This window comes from Miniopterus schreibersii (assembly GCF_964146895.1).
Source record: "Miniopterus schreibersii genome assembly, chromosome: 9".
In the NCBI taxonomy this organism is placed as follows: Eukaryota; Metazoa; Chordata; class Mammalia; order Chiroptera; family Miniopteridae; genus Miniopterus; species Miniopterus schreibersii.
The window spans coordinates 72,791,645-72,813,364 of NC_138118.1; the positions used below are offsets into that span (position 1 = coordinate 72,791,645).

Here is a 21,720-nt window from a genome sequence, read left to right on the forward strand (position 1 = left end):
CCACATTTTACCCCTTTGAGAATGAGGATGTCTTTTTCCTGCCCTGGAAACCACCAGGCATTGGCGTCTGAGCTGTTGCCCTCGAAGTGTTTCTACCTTTCCTGCTGGCAGCTTCTGCACCTTTTCCTGTTCTCATTGGCTGCCTCTAATTGCACATACTTGTTTTAAAATCTCAGGAGAACCAAAGACCACCTAATTGCAGTGAGATCCTCCTCGGGTCTACTCCTGGCTCAGTCATTAAAGATCATTAGGCCAGTGTGGCTCAGTTGGTTGTCATCCCAGAAACCAAAAGGTTGCCAGTTTGATTTCCACTCAGGGTGCATGCAGGAGGCAACCGATCAGTGTTTCTCTCTCTCTCCCTCTCCTTTCCTCTCTCTCTAAAAAAAAATCAATAAAATAAGAGACCCTTGACCTCCTCCTCCCATTCTTAAAATAAATTGCTATTTATTTAAGCCACTTAGACGTTTAAAATTGTAAAAGTGCTTCAGAAGTTCTTAATATGATCTCCCTTCGCTTAAAACAATAAATTTTTTAACATAGAAACCCAATACACAGAACTGTATAATCAGAAAACTGAATAAACCCAGAGAATATTCGTATCTTTTACTTGAATATTTAAAAACTAGAGACCTAGCAACTCAATTCAGGAATTTTGATGATGTCCACGAATGTTCTGATGTGTTGCCACTCATGACGCAAGAGGCTTCAGTGACTGAAACATGACATGCAACCAGCAGAGAGGGAGAGAAAAGATTTGAAGTGACACCTCACCTCACAAACTGGGAAGTGAGGAGCAGAGAAGTGACCTGCCCAAAGAGAAAGCTAGGCGATGGCAGCTAGCAGAAAGGTAGGTTAGATGAGCGCTTCTACAGCACAGAAGATGTCATTTTACACAAAACTATCAGGACACATCTGCCCTAACCTCAGTCTATGACAAAGGCACCTGTTTGTAAGAGAGATACTAGGAGGCATTTAGAGGCTAGGTCCTTAAACTCTCAGATTCCTATTTTAGGCTCACTTTTACTCTCTCCTCAAACTTTTTATATTACTGAAGTCTTTAAAAACCAAAAATGTTTGACCTAAAAAAGAAAGTCTTTAGAGATTATTCACCTAGTTCAGTTTGTCCACTGTGCAGGTGAGAAAGCAAAGAGGAGGCTGACCTATGACACAAACCTAGGGCAGAGCTGGGCTCTCACCTCCAGGGCTCCTTCCACCTGCCCCCGTAGCGTCAAGGTGCAAACACATGGGCTGCCTCACGTGACTAGCTGTAGGGGAAGAGATGAGTCTATTCACACCCGACATGGAGCCGGACTTCTGAGGCCTGGCCTTAGATTAATGGGCTTTGTCATGTGGTTTCCAGGCCCAAACCCGTTGCAGTGGCAGATGAGTTGCAGGGAAGATACAAATGCTGCTGACAGTAAAGGCAGAAACACACCCTAGAAAGAGGGCGAAAGCTAAGCACACCCAACAGTGTGGTGGTTTCAGGGACAGGCAGAGGAAATTCTCATTCTTAAAGGGATAAAATATGGACAGTCTCAGTGACCTGTGTGCTCAGTACAATTCCAGTGGCGCTTTCCCCTACACATATTCTAGGCGGGTGAAATGGAACCAACCCCCAGCCTATTCCACCCGGACATTTCCCTAAACTGGCACAGGAGGTACCACTCACAATGTTGAATGATAAGAGAATCGAACAGAAGGGAGAGATGTAAAAACAAAGGCATGAAGGAAGATTCTAGAATGTTCATTTTATTTCACATGACCGTCTACCCCCAATTATCAGTGATAGCATAAATGACTTATGAACTACTTTCAAAAAGAATTATTGGACAAGGTGTCTATTATGCTGCAATCATTTTCATACTATCCCTGGTCGTCTCTATTTCTGACCTCAGGAAAGATGCTATTCTTAAAAAGCAAATATAAAAAGGTTTATTTATTAATAACCTGTTTACAAAATAAAAGCTATTTAACATTGGCACACAAACACATGCACAAAAGTATGTGAGTTCATAGTTTCAAAAAGTACAAACAATCCATGAGAATAAAAAGCATGTCCAGTTTTTACTGACCTTTCAAAGCAGTTAACTTTCAGGTGAAGTTAAAGATGAAGGAAGCCTTTAAAAATCCTTTTCTTCAATATTTAAAACTTTTGACCTTTGAAAACACATGTTGACAACTCTATCACCCTAAAACACCAAAAGTAATAACTCCCGTGTCTACAAAGGGGCCAAAAAGCATGTGCTGGCTCTAAACTAATTCCAGATCACATGGCAACCAGGTATTATATTAGGATTTCCCCCAGAAAACATCACACGTCACACTACTCGAAGGTAACAGCCTGTGTCCCGCTCAACCATGAAGAAAGCCAAGGCGCATCGTCTTACCTCAAACTGTGGGTACGGAGGAGTCATGGCTGACGGGGGCCCTGAGGTGGGAGGTGGCATCCCTGAAGTGGGTGGGAACAGACCCAAGGCATTTAGATTTAATCCAGGAATCAAATGTGCTTGAAGCTGCAATGGTAAAAAGGTCCTTTCATTTTACAGTTAAAAGACCAAGTGTAAGCATTTATAAGTGACAATATTCAGATTGTGACCTCTTGCCTAGTTAAAGAAAATCACTTGACACAAATTGTAGAACAAAGCAGATGTTTCCTGTGACCACACTTGAGCAGATAGTTTATATCTGTTTATATTTCTTGGTATTTTAAAATCCGTGTGCTTGTTTGCCTCCTTGATCTGAAGCCACGCTGTTTCTCAGGCAGGGAGCACAGCATTCCTGTCCCCTACACGCAGCTCGCGGTGCTCAGACAAGTATGTTCTCGATACTGTGGGCGCTCGGTAAACATACACACAAAACTGTGCATTAGTTAAAGAAGTAAGCAGCCCGGCCGGTGTAGCTGAGCGGTTGAGAGTCGTAGACCCAGGAACCAAGAAGTCAGGGCATGTACCAGGTTGTGGGCTGGATTCCCCAGTAGGGGGCGTGCAGGAGACAGCCAATCGATGACTCTCATCATTGATGTTTCCATCTCTCTCCCCCTCTTCCTTCCTCTCTAAATCATCAATTTAAAAAAAAACCACAAAAACACACACAAACTTTTAAAGAAGCAAACAATGTCTGGTCACTGAAAAGCAACCCAGCCATAGAGAAGGAGCTATTAAGAGATCTTTACTTCTGGGTAAAACTTGGCAGTCATGGGTCTAAAGGCCTAAAGCAAAGTGGAGCCCTTCGGAAATCAGGTCCTTTCCACATGTAACTATTACAACTAAACTTATCTTTGGAGTGGATCCAGAAGCCAGAAAGGGACTTTGTTTTGCTTTAATTTTATAAGGGTTCAGGAAGTAAGGTGGAGATCAGAGAGTTGAGACGTGAGCATACTGGAGAATTTTTTTAAAAGGCCCATGGAGTTGGATTTACTCCCAGTTAACTTCAACATTTGGATGAGCAGTGAGAACGTGCAGGTAGGAAGGCAGTCAAGTGGACTAAAGCGATTAGCATTCTAAGCTCTTCTCACAAAGCTAATAACATCTTTACATTTCCCTTCCTTTAGGTATAATGTTTCAGATGACAGGCCCAATTGAAATTTTCTTTTCAATCATTTTCTTGAAAATTCAAGATGAACTTTATCAATGGAACATCATGAGCACCATTCCACCCATTAAGGAATGTCGACAATTCACTGTCCTAGTTGCACTACACAGATTATTTTTATCTCCAAGTAATCAAGTTTTAAATTTGTATTCATAACAATAGTTTTTACAGGCACTGTTATCTACTGTAATTCTAATAGGCATGCAATGTAGCCAGTAGCCCCATTTTACAGAAGAGAAAACTGATGCTCAGGAAAGACCAAGTAAGTTGCCCAAGAGAATGGAGCTGCAGCTAATAAAGTGTGAGCTGGGATTCAAACCCAGCTCACATACTTCTAAAGCCCATATTCCTACTATACTAATTTCCCTCAAATTAACATTGTGCAGGAGATATTAACCTTTCTAAAGTAGGTTATTAGCTTTACCTCACAGATAAAGAAGCTAAGTCTCAGAGACTAAATAATTTGCTGAGATCACAGAGCTAGCCAAGCCTACTGTCAAAGCCTGTGTCTTCCCAGGGCACTCCCTACTGCGCTAAAAACCATTGAGAGCCTACATCTGATGATGACACCGTTAAAGAAATCATATCAATGCAACTGAAAACATCTTTTAACTTCATCAAAATAAAGACAGGCCCTTTGTATTAACACTAACGTTCATAGAAGCAATGTCATTTTCGTAAGACTCCCTGATTTTCTTCATTATCTCCTCCTCGGCCTTGGCACACGTTTCCACGCTGCCTTTCACGGTAATGGTGCGCTCCGGGTTATACAGCGTTAATTCCTGCAATCTGCAGATCGGAAAAGAAGGGACAGAAAGAGAATGGACATTATGGGAGGAAGACGGTTAGTAACAGTTCAGCCACATATGGTAATTAAAACCCCACCGTGGGGGCTGGCAATATGTAAAAGTGGGTGGTTCGACATGATGAAAAATGGGTAGCCCCAAAAGACTCGAATCCAAGAACTACAAGCTACAGGAGAGAAAACACTTCCTCTCCCACATTCTCAATAAAAATCACTGGGTGTACGTGGTTTAATAGAGCTCATGTTTCAAACATAGTGTACTTCTTGATCACTTAAGGTTTCGTAATTTAACAGTGAAATATAAAAATGATTGGAGAGATATAGTTTTAGCAGAAACCAAGAACCTGATGTACAGAACCTTTAATAAGTATGTCCCTAGTCTGCACTGCCCAATTCTAGGCATAACTGGCATTCTCATGCAATTGCATTTTCTGGGTCACCGAGCAAGGAACAAGCATGGAAATGATCCAAAAAGACAAACCAGAGTTCATGTGTATAAACTTCCTCTTTGCCCGTGATTTTAGAATTTAGATCAAAGTAGGCTGGAGGAAATAATATAAACCAGTCCATCTTTTTATTTTCATTTTTCAGTTCCTTGTGTTCTTAAAAAATTTTTTAGCCCATCTTAACTAAATTTAAAAAATGGTCCCGGATGACCATTTAGACAACTAAAGAATCAGAATGCTGCAGCAATGTTCAGAAACTCCCTGCTCGACCTAGGTCCTGCTGAAGCCTCAAGACCACTCACTGGCATCTGAGGCCACCGACGCCTGAGCCAGTCCACGGCCTTAACAGGGAAAGCGGTGGGGCCACTTACCATGGAAAATAAGCACATAGATCGGAAGGACATGGAATACGGGTACAGCTCTCCTTCATTTTCCCAGTTAAAATTCTCGTCTTAATGACTAGCAGAATACCTCATGCTAAACTTGAGAAAGGTGAGCAGGATACTTTTTTTTATCCAACTTGCTAAAAATGTTACCACCTACACACACTATTTGCCTTAGACTGCTCAAAGAAGTGTGTTTCTAATCTCTGGTTTCAACCCACCTCACCCCTGCTAAGCTTTTATATTACAGTTTTTAAAATAGCTGCTTCTAGAATAGCTTTTAAGATTTTTTTTCACTTAAAACCCTCCCCTTTCTGAGAATAAACTCCAAGACAGGGTAGGATCGTTTATAATATTTACCACTTTGTGGTTTTTTTCCCTTTCTTGAAAATCAAGCAGGACTTTCTCCTTCCTTGCCACCTCCTTTGAAAACCCCTCCTACACAAACGCCCTGTGCCTCAGTACTGCCCTAGTCCATCCCTCTCTTCCCACCTTGTCTTCTCGCAGGTGCTCTGATGGAAACTAGGGATAGTCACTCTCAGAAAAAGAAAACCCTTCCAAATCATTCCAGAGCATCTGTGGACCCCAGGTGTGGTAGCCAGCCTCCGAGGTGACCCCCTCCCCAGGGACGGGCACTCCTCTCCCACACTGAATTGTAACTGTAGGGTGTGACTTTTCTGAGGCTGTTATAAAAGTCACTGCCGCTTCTGTCCAGCTCTCTCAGACACTTGCTCTGGAAGGAGACAGCTGCCCTGAGGACACCCGAGCAGCCCCGTGAAGCAGCCCCAGTGGTGAGGAACTGAGGCCTCACACCAACATCCAGGACTGACTTGTCATCAACATGAGACCTGAGCAAAACCACCCAGTCAAGCTGCTCCTGAATTCCTGACCCACAGAAAGTAGGTGTCCAATAGTTTACCATTGTGAGCTATCAAATGCTGGGATAATTTCTTACACATCAATGGATAATAAACTGGGTGACCAAAACTTCATCTAGGAAACATGAATGTAAAGCTTTCAGTGCCCCCTGCCTCTTCAGTGGGAACAGAGAATGCATTCGATACGGGTTAGAAACAGCCAGTAGACAGTGGCCTGAGTTTGAAAAATGAAGTGTAAGCACGGCGGTGTAGCTAGCGCTGACAGCCGTCCAATGGGACAAGCAAGCTATGCTTAATGTGTTACCTACAGCTGAAGCTGTCTTTGAAAATTTTCTAATTCAAAAGAAAGCAAGGCGGCACTTACGGAGATATCGTGATTTTAGTGGCTGTGTCTTGCTCAATTTTTTTAAGATTTCTTCCTTCCTTACCAATAAGACGGCCTACAAAGTTATTATGGGCTAAAATCTTCAAAGGAATCTCTTCTGTGCTGTAAATAAATTTTTAAAATGGTCATGAAATCAGGTAAGTAAACCTATTCTTGAGTAAAAAGACAATATGAGTTCATTAAACACTTACTTCCCACCTTCATATAGGAAACATTATGCCAGGTAGAGTTTAAAACTGGCTGACCATCAGCCTACATTCCAGCAATGCATGAATGGAGGGCGTAAAAAACGTTAACATGTACTTGGATAGAAGTTAATTTTTAAAAACCGTTTCCTTTTACTCATCTCAGAGACTATCTTCCAGTGATGGATTCTGTTAGCTCTGACAGCAGCTCCTATTCAAATTCCTATTCCTAACCCCCAACACCAGAACACAGGGTACACATGCGAGAGTGCGGTTTTAGTATAAATTTTAAAACACATACCTGGCATCACACGCACAATTTATACAAGGAAACGAGAAACTCAACAGTGGTTACGCTCGGGGGGGGAGGAGTGTAGGAGCAGGAAAGGGGTTGAGGCTTCTTCACATTTCATTCTGCACTTGTCTAAATTTCCGAGTCATACACATAGCACTGTTTAAAAACGTCATTGGGGTTATCTGGGTGGTGGGGTTTTCCTTTATTTTTCTCTATACCAAAAAAGAATTATAATCTTAACACCTTATAACTAAAATATATGTAATATATTTTAAAGGTCCCTACAAATTAAACACTGGAGATCAGGTCCCTGGGCTAACTCCAGCACCTTACTCCGGATTCTGCTTAGCACACAACCCCGACCTCCACTCAAACCTCCTGCGGAAAAGACCGTTAAGAGCTCCAACCTGGAATACCCAAATAGATCCCCAGTTACTCTTAGCACAAGATGAGGGATTGCCCCACCTTTGCACTCCCAGCTGCTGCAGGGTGGGGCTGGGCAGAAAGTAAAACAGAGCCCCAGGGAGCTCAAAGTCAAGGAGAGAGGACTTGGGCCCTGCGTCGGGTAAATCCCAGGGATACTTCCTGGACCTTAGGTGGGCTTATGTCCCCCAGTCGCCTCCTGCAGCCGGACTTTCCTCATTACCACCCCTCACCCCATGCCAAGCACAAATGAAAATATTTTAAGGACTTATGCTTTACAACCAAATCAACAGTGCCAACCACTGGAGCTCATCGGGACCGCACTCTGGGCATTTGCTGGCAATCCTCAAGAACCGTGTCATGGAAATTCAAAAAAAAACAGCACGAATGTCAACCTCTCCACAGGCTCACCCTCGTTACTCACAATTTTATATCTTGAGCTTCCTTATGCATAATCTCCAGAATAGACTTACAAGCCGCAGAGGTGCCTTCAGGGGTAGAAAGGATAGTAATGGACTTCTCAGCAGCGCCTGCATTCTCTTTACGATGGACATCGATTCTTGGGGTGGGCACAGGAGAGAGAAAAGGAGAGCTGTGAGCTCGTGTTCACAACAGAGTTTACAATGACCAACCCCCAAGTCAGGGCTTCTGGGCAGAGAGGATGAGTCACTTCCCTCAAGAGCATAAGCTCCTGATAACTGTCAAGGGGATGCCTAGGAGATGAATTTTAACTCTCTCCTCTCTCTCCTGAATCTGACCAAGCAGGGACATCGTTTCATTCTGCCCCGGCTGTATCTGCTTCAAGCTTCCTTTCTGATGGCCAAGAACAAACATCTCACGTCAAAAGAGCCTCGGTCTAGACAAAGGCTTTCTTCTGCTTAAAACAAACAGGAACTGCACAGCATGCCAAGAGGGCAGGAGCTGGAGTCCCACAGCCAGGTCCAACTCGTATTCCACACAGGCTTCTCTCTCTATTCATCGGACGACACATTTCACTGTTTCCTTTCGCAAGGCGCTTCCCACATTTTGCCTCCTTCATAGAGGAAAGTCCACAGCAAAACCCAAAGAGATGGCAATTCTACTTCAGAGAAACGCAAATGGTCAATTAATGCAAAATGTCAAGCCTCACTAGTAATTATATACATCAATTAAAATAAGGTGTATTTTCTGCCAGACCTGCAAATATTTTGACAGATACAATGGCAAGAAGATGGGTAAACTGGGCACAGCCACACTTTGGGTGGGAGTGCAGAACAAACTGGCAGGACCTATCCGAGGTAAAATGCTTATCACCTTTTCACTCGAGTTCTACTTCTTGTAACATCACAGATGTAGCCCCACGTGTGCGCCGAGAGTGGTGTTTTCACCTTCAGCCCTATTGACGTTTTGGGCCAGATCAATTCTTGGCTGTGGTGGCTGTCGGGTCCTGTATACTGCAGAGTGTTCAGGGGCATCCCTGGCCTCAACCCACTAGATACCTGTAGCACATTCCCTCTTCCAGCTGTGACAACCAAAGATGTCTCCAGACACTGCCAAATGTCCACAGGGGGGAGGGGGTCGCCCCTGGGCGAAAACCACTAACACGGGAATAGTCACTGTAGCACTATTTGTAGTAGAAAGAAAATTGGGATTATCTTTAAAAGGCCCACCAGGAAGAGATGGTTAAAAAAGAGTGTATCACAGATCTGTTTAAAAACATAGTATAATTACAGACACCAACACTGTAAGAGGTCCATGACCATCCATGAAAAAATACAATACGCCCTAGCCAGTTTTGCTCAGTGGTTAGAGCGTCGGCCCGCAGACGGAAGGGTCCAGGGTTCCATTCCGGTCAAGGGCACAGGCCTCCGTTGCAGGCTCGATCCCTGGCCCCCATCAGGACACATGCAGGAGGCAACCAATCGATGTGTCTCTCTCACATTGATGTTCTTTTCCTCTCTCTTCCTCTCTCCCCCCTTCCCCTATACTCTCTCTGAAAAGCAACGGAAAAAATATCCTCGGGTGAGAATTAAAAATATATATATAATACATACCATGATGAGATTTCTCCTTTAAGCTACACTTGTTAGTAGATACAAGGAACAAATCCTATAAAGATACACTCCCAACTTCACAACGGCTACAGCAGGAGGTGAGAGGAAGGGTAGCTCTTGTTTTTTTCATTTGCATACATGTACATTTTGAATTAAATGCAAAAATAAGTCTGCTGTTGTTGAAAAGGTACGAGAAAGAAAACCAACTATCCAAAAAACTGTGTTCAGAGAAAATGAGATATTTTTGAAGCCCTCTGGCCACTCAAACACTAGAGACAATGAGCTACTCAATCCCTCGCCATGAGAACGGCCACTTCATCTTGCCAATAAAATCGAGGTTTGGATTTCATTTTCCTAAACGTTGGTTTAAAACTGAAGACATATTTCAGAAGCAAAACCTATCGCTAAAAATATGGGCAATGTAGAAATGAAACAAATAAGAGCTAACTAGAACTAACTAATTAAAAACAGTACCTCAGATAACAGTCCAACCTTAGGAACCACAATCCCAGGAACCATTTTTCCAGCCACTAGTTCAGAAATCCCCAGTCGCCCTAAGCATCCCTTATCTTCTAGAAGGCGAGATATGCTAAACTCCCTCCCCTTCCAGTTTGCTTCCAACATTCACTGTGTTGAGGATCACTAAACGCTGATCCTCGGAGAGAAGGGAACGTTGCTCTCCAGATCGGGGGAACCCTCTGAGGCCGGTCCAGGAACACAGGACCTGGTCATGACTAGTTCGAAGACAAGAATTCAACTGGCAGAGCTCTGCAAATGAATCATCACATAAAACAAAACTCGCTTCCCTTCCCTCTCCATCCACTATCTTCCTGCCTTAGATAAGACAGGTCCATTTAAGCCACAGAAGCTTTTTTCCTCCGACAAGGACATGAGTAGCATTGAAAGGAGAAACTCTAATCTGCCAAGCGACCAGGAAGGAAAACCATTTCATAATTAGTTTCTGCAGGTAATGCTGAATCGAGGGAGGCAAGAGGCCCTTCAATTTAAAAATTAAAACCAGGCAAATTTAACACTAAAACTGATCGAGGCTATGGTTCAATTGTCTTCCCCACGCCCTACATTATGAGGTCAAGGCCACTCATTCTGCACAAAGGTACCCAACTCCAAACATCTCCTGCTTCAAAGCAGGGGAAGGCAGGGCGAGACGTCACTCTGCAGGCGGAGTGGCCCGCCACCACCACCAACACAGTTCCCTGGTTCTGCAGGAGAGATCAGTCAGCTAGCTCAATGCAGGCCCGGTGCCCGCGATGAATATGGAAATCCTCTGAGGCCTGTTGGAACAAACGCGGCACCATAGCTGTACTTCCAGAAAAAGACTCTCCCCTTAGTTCCTTGGACCACATGAAATGAAATCCTTACTAAATTTAAAAAGCAAAATAATTCACAGCCACCTCTGTAGCTGGCTCAAGGCCATATCCCAGCCCCTTGGTGTAGAGCGACCCACCCAGGAGACGTCTGTACACAGCCGCTTCCCACTAGAGTACACTCAGCTCCTCAGGAAATACGGCAGCAGCCGTCCCAGAGATGTGCCCAATAGCACCTCACAAAGCTAGGGTGGGGACAGGGTCCACCGCCAAGCTTCCTTGGGTCAAAACGGCCACATGCAGCATCACAGAATGGTTAATAAGGCAAAGCAAGTAACATGTGATGCAGTGGAGCTACATTTCACTCATCTGCCAAGCACGAGAGCCTCCTACGTATCAGGCAACGTGCTCAGCACAGTGGTAGATCATAACACACAACGCCTGCTTTCTGCTCCTGAAAAATTAGCTCCAATGTTGGGCCAAGAATCTCCCAGTCCCTTAAAATCTGCAAGTTAAAACTCCCAACCAAGATCCTGAAGAAAGAGCCATTCTGACTACATGGTGCAATCAGATAAACTTGGACCACAGGCCAAACGATTCTTTACCCAAGTAAAGCAAGACTTAAGAACTTTCTCTGTATTGGACCCGGAAAATTACTTCCAAAAACAGAAAGGCAGGTATCGGCAGGGGTTTGGGGAGCAGTGAATAACCTAGAAGTTGCCCTTTAGTTCACCAGGTCCTCTCCCATCCCAAGGGGATTAAGTATCATTTGTTTTCCATTAATGTGTAAAAATGTGGGGTCCCCTTTGAGAGTAAGATTTAGCCCATTTTTATAAAATAAACACTAAGACATCAAAATCGCAAGGTTTTTCGGGATTCCCAAGTCCTAGAAGGGATCACGGCCACGTTCACAAGAACAAGCACCAGACAACGTACGTGGTTACTACGATGCGGGGGGACATTCCCGCCCACCGCGCGCTCGGGGTACTCACTTGGACTGGGTCTGTTTGGTGATGTTCCGAATGGTGGCGCCTTCTTTTCCTATGATGGCTCCAACGAACTGGGTGGGAACCAGCAGGCGGAGAGGCAGGTCGCAGGGCTTTTGCTTGGACCCGGATCCCGGAGAGCCCTGTCTCGAGGAGCCTCTCTGCCCAAACCCGCGGCGGCCTCGGGGCTGCTGGGCCGGGCTCTGCTGGGCGGCCATTTGGTCCGGGATGTAGGCCACTTTCAGCGTGAAGTTCTCCAGCTGGAACCCATTCAGTTTGTCTAAAGCTCTGGGAGCGCCAAAGGGCGAGGGGCGGAAAGAGAAACCGGCTCTGTAACAAACCTGCCGGCAAAGCAATGCCCATCTCTTCCACTCGGGACTGTTGGCTCAAAACGTGAATAAAGCCACAGAACAGGTGGCCCAGAACACACTTCACACCCCACCCCAACACGCGCACACGCACACAGAAGACCAACAAATTTCCAAAGGGAACATACTTGCCATCTACCAATGAAAGTAGGAAAAAAAATTAAAAATCATCAAACATTTTTACTGAGGTGTAGATGACACACAACATTACGTCAGTGTCAGGTGCACTACCTAAGGACTCGATAGTTGTACATATTGCAAAGTGATCACCATAGAAGTCTGGTTAACATCGTCACCATACATGGTTACAGAATATTTTTCTTGTGATGAGAATTTTAGGATCTACTCCCCTAGCAACTTTCAAATATGCAATACAGTACTGTGAACTACAGTCACCATGCTGCACAGGACATCCGCATGATTTACTTGTTTTATAAATAGAAGTTTGTACCTTTTGACTCCCTTCACCCATTACACACACACACACACACACACACTCTCTCTCTCTCTCTCCCCCCCCACCTCTGATGCCCACCAATCTGTTCTCTGAGTCTATAATCTTGTTTTTGTGTATGACTTTTTTTGAGGGGGAGATTCCACATAAGTGAGATCACCTAGTATTTGTCTTTCTCTGTCTAACCTCTTCCTGACTTATTTCACTTAACATAATGTCCCCAAGGTCTATCCATGCTATTGCGTATGTCAAGATTTCATTCCTTTTAATGGCTGAATACTATTCAATTGTGCGTGTATGTGTGTGTGTGTATAAAATATATACATCAGGTTTTCTTCATCCATTTACCCACTGATGGACAATTAGGTTGTTTCCATATCTTGGCTACTATAAATAATGCTGCAATTGAAACTCTTGATTAAGCTATTACCCAAGAGGTAATATTTGGGTAATGTTGACTATTACTCAAACAGCAAGGGAAGTGAGTGGGCAGTCCTTGTCCAGGCTAGTCTTTCTAAATCAGAAGGGAAAAGATGTTAGAAATACATACCCCCCTCGTTTCATACTCTTAAAAAATATAAATATCAAAACATCTTAAGCATCAAAGGACAAATCTCTCTAAACCACTCACAGGAGATTGGTGGAATTTAATACTCAGGATAATCACGCCATAAGTTCTCAGTACCTATTATGAGCCAGTCGCTGAGAAAACAGCAGTCGCTGGCCTGGAGTTTATGATCTGAACTGGGACAGAGAGGCCTGGGTGGTGATGAGCCAAAAAGGCAAACGAAACTATTTTCTACCTTATCTATCCACCCACCCACCTATCCATCTCTCTATTCTGAGAGGAGCTTTACTGTTTTATCGTTTTGAATGTTACTATGGAAAGTACCCAATCTTAAGAGTCTATCTCAATGAGTTTTCATAAGGTAAACATGCATATACCCAAATCCAGATAAACACATACCAGCGCCCCAGAAGCCCCACCAGTACCTCCCCTAAACTTTGAGCACCACAGATTGATTTTGCCTGTCTTAAAAATCTATATAAATAAGTATATATTAATATACATGTTATATAGTCACTCACGTCTGGCCTCTTTTACTTACCATGTTTATAAGATTTACCCATACTGTTGTTTTTAAAACTTACCTAAATATTTTAAAAGTGGAGAATTTAATAAAAAATTTGACAGAGAAGATATATCAAAAGCACACATAAACACACTCTTAATAATACACACTCCCAAGTACACAAAATTAAACACAAATAAAGGTCCCACACTTTCCCTAACGTTACTCAGGTTCTCTGTTCAGATTCTGTCCCAATGGGCTTTGAGGTCAGCCCAGGAAGGTGAAGAAAAACAGGCATGAGACGGTCTCTCTCTAGCTAGTGGTCATTTCAGGTTCCCATACTGCTTCCTTCACGTGGAGATCTTTCCATTTCTGACTTAGATGGAAACAGGAGGGTGGAAAACAGATGAGCCCACCACCAAAAACGGGCACCAAAAGCATGGAGCTGGAACTCAGGCCGAGACAAGCAGACGGATGTTCTCGGGGCCCAGGAGCCTGCCCGCCCCTCTCACTTCGCCCCCTCACATCACCGCCCCGCAGTGCCTAGCGCACAGACGACCGCCTATCGCCAGAGATCCACGTCATACAGAAACGCGAAGCACAGGGTATTCCTGCACCATCGCCAAACCCTCCAAGAGCCTTCCCGGACTCACTGCTGACCTCGGGAACTTCTGCAAACAGGCAGGTTCTCTCCCTGGTCACATTCGCACGTTTGTGCGCAGTACCTAACCCAACTGGGATCATGATGCACGTGATTTTGTTCCGCTCCCTCCCCCCCCCAATATATCTTGGGATGTTCCCGTGTGATTTCTACGTCAGAGGGCACTCTTTTCATAAGCTTCAGAGGGTGACAGCAGGCACACGGCACAAGTTACTTTACCAACGTCCCAACGACAGGGCCTTAAGTTAACCTGTGACTCCCTGCTCTCTCCTCTTTTTCCTTAAGGGAAATGGGGATTAAGGGCATTAAATAGGTTGGTTATTTCTGAAGGAAGACAACCACTGAGAAATCTTATTAATATTTATGATGTATATTTTTTATAGAAAGTTGGAACCGCATAAGTTTCAACCAATTAGATAGTCATTCGAAACAAGGTCATTTTTTTATTTGGTGCTAGGTTCCTCACCGACAAAATGCAGAGATTAGATCTGTGATCCCTTTCAACTCTGAAAGTCTATGTCTAAAATGTCCCATTTCTTCTTCAGGACCTCACTGCTGTATGTAGCACAGATTCTAATAAAGTGAGTCTTAACCATTACTGAAAAGTCATACAATTCAGTTTTCTGCCTGTACCAAGAATAAGAGGTTGAGACATACAACTCGGTAATAACTGCTGAAAGCCTGGCGACACCCCTGCAGGGATGCATCTTAAGGAAACAATTAGGGACAAAGCCAAAGATTTACCTACAAAGGGCTTCATCAATTAAACTGATTCTAAAAGCACATGAGCGCACACACACACCTGCAAGCAACCTAGATGCACAGTAGAGGGCTGGATACGTAGACTGCGGTAGGGATGAAATACTATGTAGAGATTACCAACAGTATAAATATAGTTAATGGAAAGTCAACCCACAAAACTCCGCAGAATGAGCTTTGTAATTTTCAAAGTTATGACACATGGGACAAAGTCTACAAAACTTGAAGGAAAATTTAACACAGTTATCTCTGAATGGCAAGAAATTCCTTTGTCTCACCGCTTTATCTGTTTAGTTTTCCAGAATAAATCTTCTATTTACATATTTTTAAAGTTTAAGGGTGACTTGCCTCGCCTTAGCCACCAGCCAAGTTGTTTAAAACACTTCTAACCAAAGCAGCGTATGCCTGATAAGGGTCTTCAAACTGATATAGGAGGGTCCTCAATGATAGCTTCAAAATATAAATAAACTATATTCTGATTCCCTAACAAAAAATAAGTATAAGAAATAAGCCTAAGGGGAAAAACGTATAAAAACTAAATGCCTGCGAATTCTAAACATTCCTTGCCACACATGACAATTCCTCCAGTGAGCGATGTCCATCCCTGACAGTGTATCTGAGCATCGCCGAAGGAAACAGGTGTCCAGAGGCCCAGGCCTCTCTTGCTCCAAGGAACCGGCGATACCAAATACATACTTCTGTTTTTAATGATTTATTTTTCTTTATTATTTTTACTCATTATTTTAATGAATTAATAATCTGAGACAAAGTTAAAACAAGTATGTATTTCCTAGTAATATATTACTCTTAACCTTTTACTTTTCTTAGCCACAAGGTGGCAGGAATTTCCATATTAAATTCTGTCTTGGAGACGGCCTTACCGAGCAATCAATCTTCTTAAAAGTGGTGCTTATAGAGCTTTAAGTAACAAAAAGAGGCAGCCACAAAAGCCTTTAAACTAGGTCCCTAACTCCTGAGTACCAGTGGCCAGTCACTATCTGAAATGAAATATACTGAAGAACAGGGTATCATCAACAGCAATGAAAACTGTGGGAAAATGCTTAATGGCCGCTAACTTTAGAGTCCTTGCTAGGTATTATGGTAAGTGTCTTGGAAGCACTACGCAGGTTCTCTCAACAGCCTCATGAACTAAGAACTATAATTATTCCCATTTTACAGGTGGGTGTGAATTAAGATTAATTTGACCAAAGTCACAGCCAAAAGTGGTGGCACAGAGTCCATTCCATGGAACTGGACTCTGGAATGCATCTTCTAAACCTCCCTGTTCTACCTACACCTGCACAAGCACATCCCAGGTACGCCGGCTCCCAAGTATCAGATGCTATGGAAAACAAAGACCTCAACTGAGAAGCAGCTCAGTCCTCAGGACCTGAAGAGATAAGCTGTGAGTGGGCTGCCAGGAAAGGACATGGAGCAATCGCTCCACATTAGTGTGGGCAGAGCCCAGAGAACAAGCCTGCAGGGCTCAGTGGAGCAAGTCCCCGAGGGACCAGCATTCCCCCTCAAGCTGCTCTAGCAGCAGCCCAGATCCAATGGGTCGGGCAAGAGTTACTATTTCCTGGGTGCCCCTGTGCCCGGCCACTTGATAAGCTTGTTTTTCTACAAATGTGTGCCTATATGAATCAACGTATTTGTTTCTTGTCAATCCCCATTTTGTAGCTGAGAAAACTGAAGCTCAGAGAGGTCAAGGTTACAGTCAGAGGCCATGCTTTCTCCACTACATCCAATGCCTCTCACATAAAACTGGTTACCCTCACAGAATGAGAATGTACTCCCCGTCTCTTTTTTTAAACTTACTCGAAAATTTTCATAACACTGTATCATAAGACTGATTTTTTCTATTCTTCAAATCTATTAACTTTCTCTGAATTATTTTCTAATTCTCTTTGCTCTTTGGAATTTTTGGGGGAGAGAAAACCCAACATTCTTATAAGGAAACTCAACTTGGGCAGTAATTGAAATCAGGTGATCCCTCCCCAAATACTCCTTCACCACCGGGAGGCACATCCCTGAGGACAGAAATTTTGACTTTATTCATTGGCAAGTCTTGGTCACTAGAGTTGCTATTCACTAAATGATAACTGATCAACTATTAGAATAAGAGATGTGAAGACCATTTTCCTCACTGAAATGCCCAATTTATTTGTTTAGGCTACCTAATTGCCGAAATTACAAATTCCTAAGTCTTTCCCTCTGTCCTTGGGATCAGGACCCTACCAATCTCTAACACTTGTAGAACTAAAATAAAATGTCTCCACATTCTGTTTGCTGGAGGGTTAGGACTGTTTTCAGCAGTAATTCTGCCTTGACTAAGCAGTCCACCCTTCCTGTTTGTGCTCTCGGTGCTTGGAGCAGAGGGGCTGCTAAATGTCACCCAGTTCCTACTCAAGTCCAAAACTATGTGGGTTATGTCTCCAGCAAACATTCTCCATAAGACTAAATAACTTAAATTAAGCATTTTCCCTTTAGCTAGCTATCCTCACATACATTTTCAAACAAGACAACCAGGACAGATCTCTGACAACCTCCAAATATCCTTGGGTTTATCATGTTTCCCATTTAGCAGAGAGTTGGCTGTACCAGTTCTTACTGTAGATCTTTTAAGGCCCATAAGACAAGCAGGGCCTCTGCATTCTCACTGCCCTCACTCTTAACCCCCAATCGATTTGGGGTATAAAATGTGGCATTTTTTCGGTTCTTCCCTCTTACACAAGACGGTTGAAGAATCAAGGTTGTAAAAAAATCAGTTTTACCACTCACATGACAATTCCTAAGATGTCCAAAAACCTCATACAAACTGTTAATTTTTAAAATATGAAAGATACAAACAAAAGGAAAAATAGTTTTTTAAAACATCTTAAAAGTGTCATATTAAAACATTAAAAGTGAATCTCAGAAGCCGCACTCATTTTTTAGGAGGAAAAAAAAGGGGAAATGAAGTGAAATGATTAGATGCTACTTTTCACCCATAAGATCAGCAAAGCCTGATAAAGCCCTGTGTGAGGGAGTAAGGACAAATGCACACGGTGCTGATGGGAATTTAAACTCGTTCAAATTCTAGCAAAGACAACTTGCCAAGAGCTGACAGAAATTTAAAGGGCGCAAGTATCTTGACTCAGATTTACTTCTAAGAATTTAATCTGCATCTATACTCATACACATACGAAATGACGTGCAGAGAGAGATTCACGACAGCAGCAATTTTTAATCTACGTGCCGCAAGTTTTTAAAACATGCAATACCTGAGTATTTAGTCAGGGGCAATGGACTCTTTTACCTGAGATTGTCAAATAAAAAAATGACAGCAGCCAGCACTACAATAGCCATCCAATGTGAATGAGTCAAAGTTATACCTTTTTTTTGGTGTCAAATCAGCAAAAAATATAATGGTGGGGTTTTTTTGTGTGTACTGCAGAATTTGAGTAATTAGTTTGTGTGCCATGAGATGGAAAAGGTTGACAATCACTGCCCTACAGCCTTGTTCATAACTGCAAGAGACTCAAAATACACCAAGCATCCAATTTGGAACTAAGTCATCTATATTCAATCAGATTCTATGCAGCTATAAAGATTTCTATGTACAAAACACGCAAATGTTATGGTACCATTTGTGTACAGAGGAGGAAAAAAATACACATATATCTGTTCTTCCATGTGCTCATCTCCAAGGAAACTACCTGGAGGGAGACCTGCACATTTGTCTTCGGACCTTTAAATTTCTGAACCGCGTGTGTATGACCAATTTAAAAACTAAAGTTCCATTTGTGCAGTGCAAATTCCCACCTGCTTCCCAGCCCTGCCTTCCTTCACAGGCCCCCGCAGCCAGCCCCCCTCTCCCGGAGGGCTCAGGGCCCGCGCCGTCTGGAGGCGAAGGCGCCCCGGGTCTGCCCACACTCGGTCTGCGCTGCTGGGCACCTCGCGTGCCGCTGTTTGCCATCTGAACACACACGGCAAGCGCGACATTTGTGGGACCCTCATTCTCTCTCTAGTGCTCAATCAGTTCCTTAGACCACTCCCAAGCCTAGAGAAGTGTCTTTTCCTAAGGGAGATGTTTTGACCAGTAAAGTTCAGCCTTCGCATTGCATTGGAATATTTTTCCCCCACCAATCTAAAAGCAGATTACATGGGTTCAATGTCTGCACACTCCTAAATGACAACAGTAATCATTAGAAAAATCAAGGAGCAAGAAAACAGCATTTAACACTGTTGTTAGTTTAACACATGACCAACTTACCAATTTTGAACACAACAGCAATAATATGCGTATCATACCAATAAGGAAAAAAATTCTTAATGTAATTTGATGATACCCAGGTCCACAGCTTTTTGCAAATAGAATATAATTCAGCTCCGTATATCCACCAATAACTGGCATTAAAGATATATTGAAAGGGTAATAAAACGTATAACTGATGCAAATTCTTAATATACGTTTAAATGTTAAAAAAATTGCAGGGTCAGACCTGGCAAAATAAAGTTTATTTCTGCTATCCATTAGGCCAAAATATAAGTACTATACTTAACCTACTTGTTACATATAGATAAAAAGTTTCAAACTGCTTACTGTCTGGCTTGGTCCTTACTGGAATAGGTGACATTTACGACTGCAGTTTCCGAGTCAGTGTTCACTAGAGGGAGGGAAAAAGGAGAATAAAAAAGTTAGTTTTCTTTTTACTCCCCTCCTTTTATAAATTTGAAAGCAATTGAGGAGACATGTACCTTGCTCACAGCTTTCCACCACTCCATACTGGACTAGTAAACTATCCAGCACCTATCAGGAGGGGGAGAGAAAATTACAAATTTTCAGTTTCCCAAGGTATCAGCAAGGGCAGAAATATGTTTGAAAATCACAAAGAACTGTGATGGAAAAGAGGCAAAAAAAAAAATTAACTGGGGTTTGGGACTATAGTAGAGCGGGGGCCTCTCTCCTGCCTCTCCCAAGGTCCCTGGCTCGAAGCTCCTTTCCTGTGGATGGAAACCGAGAGCTGAGCAGCTCGGCAGGGCCGAGAGCCAGCCGCCCGGTTCCCGAGCGGGAGGCGAAGGAAGTATGTATATTTTCCATACATACACCAACGCACTTCCTCCCTGTATACAAAGTCATGCGACAAGGGCCTGAGTTTCATCTTTAAGATGTTCCTTTTCAAGAACTTCCTTCTATAGCTCTACGGGGTGTATCGGAAGAGACGACTCGCAAGGCAGGCTAGCAAAATGAAGGGAGAGCACAGCTGACATTCTACCTGGAGTCTAACTAGAGGCGAAGCTGAGCGGCATATCAATATTAGGAAAAAATATTTTAAAAAGCAGTGAACATTTCTAAATCTATTCTAGGCTGGAAAGCGTACAACTTGAAGCTGTCTGTTTTTACCACCTTTCCTGTAGCTGCATTATTACACTGTGCATGTTACTCTAATGAGGGGCCATGAAAACAGTAACTAAATTTTATCATATTGTGAACTGCGGGTGTCCGTCTCATCGGTATGAACCAAACCCAAATGTCCTTAGCTTCCAAGAACTATAAAAAGTTTTTCTTGAAAAGTAAAACAAAATTAAGTTTCTATTAATTTATAGGGAACCGATTATTCATTAATTTAATTGCAAAATTCGAAGGAGATTCCCTTGAGAATGCTTTCTGGCCCCCAGAACACAGTAAACCATTGAGAAACACAGCAAATAAATGTTTATGGTAATTTCTTACTATACTTTAAGCAATTTCTTCTAAAGGAATGTTTATCTTATGCGGTATCTTTCAGGTTTTTATATTGTCTACTGATTCCAATTTGAAATCTACAGCCAGGTATGTCTGAGAATGAGCTTTTAATTTACTTTTTTCCATTTTAAATAAGGTTAAAACCTATTTTGAGCAGAATCATTGCATTTTTTTCATAGTGAAGTTTAGACAGGGTGAATTTCCTTTGAATGGGGCCTATTAATAGAAGCACACTAATCTTTGTCTCTACAGCTGCTGTTAAGACATAAAGCTTAATTTTTCATTCAGAGCATTTAACTGACTACACATCACTTCATTTGTCTGTCTCAGCCACGAGGATGAACGATCCACGTGAACAGGAATTTTTTTTGTTCACTGTACTGTCCCTGGCACCTAGAATGTACCGGCACAGAAAGACATTTACATAGTTCATAAGTAAATACTTCTCAGGGGGAAAGTCTAGTCTAGCTTATTAGGAACGGCACTCTTTTCAATAGTGTTACCTGTTTCAGAGGTGAATTTGACATGCACGTACTATTGATCACAGACATATTTTATAAAGGCAAAGAAATAGGAAACCTCTTACAATGCCACCCAACGAGGTAATATGCAAGACGCAATGCCTTAAAAATCTAAAAAAAAGTAACCTACTTATATTTTTAAAACAAAAGTTTTTCAATGCCAAAAATGTTTTTTATGTAAATTAATAGAACTCTAACAAAGTACTTTTATTCATTCCATCTTAAGTAATTAAAGCAGCAGGGAAGTTTCATCTACCATTTAAAATTTAACTTTTCAATGAAAGCCACTCTAATAGTAGGGCTTTAGAGAGACTTGGGTGTCTTGAGGGGAAGGGGTGTGGAGGGGCCTTGGAGATGGTGCTGATGGAGGAGAGGTGTAGGGAGTAGGGAGGGGGTAACTGCCAATTTAATATATTACTTT

At 42.7% G+C, this 21,720-nt stretch overlaps 1 protein-coding gene across 4 annotated transcripts in view; it reads right to left on the reverse strand.

Moving 5' to 3' along the window:
- The window catches only part of IGF2BP3 (insulin like growth factor 2 mRNA binding protein 3), an 89,757-nt gene that overhangs the window by 13,000 nt on the left and 55,037 nt on the right, over window positions 1-21,720 (reverse strand). For all 4 annotated transcript variants that reach the window (XM_081147800.1, XM_081147797.1, XM_081147798.1 and 1 more), the window contains exons 4-10: window positions 19,791-19,842; window positions 19,636-19,699; window positions 11,742-12,023; window positions 7,816-7,950; window positions 6,468-6,590; window positions 4,245-4,380; window positions 2,388-2,513 (exon numbers count right to left, since the gene is read on the reverse strand). In XM_081147800.1, coding sequence (XP_081003926.1) covers window positions 2,388-2,513; window positions 4,245-4,380; window positions 6,468-6,590; window positions 7,816-7,950; window positions 11,742-12,023; window positions 19,636-19,699; window positions 19,791-19,842 — 918 coding nt within the window. The remainder of the gene's footprint in view (window positions 1-2,387; window positions 2,514-4,244; window positions 4,381-6,467; window positions 6,591-7,815; window positions 7,951-11,741; window positions 12,024-19,635; window positions 19,700-19,790; window positions 19,843-21,720) is intronic.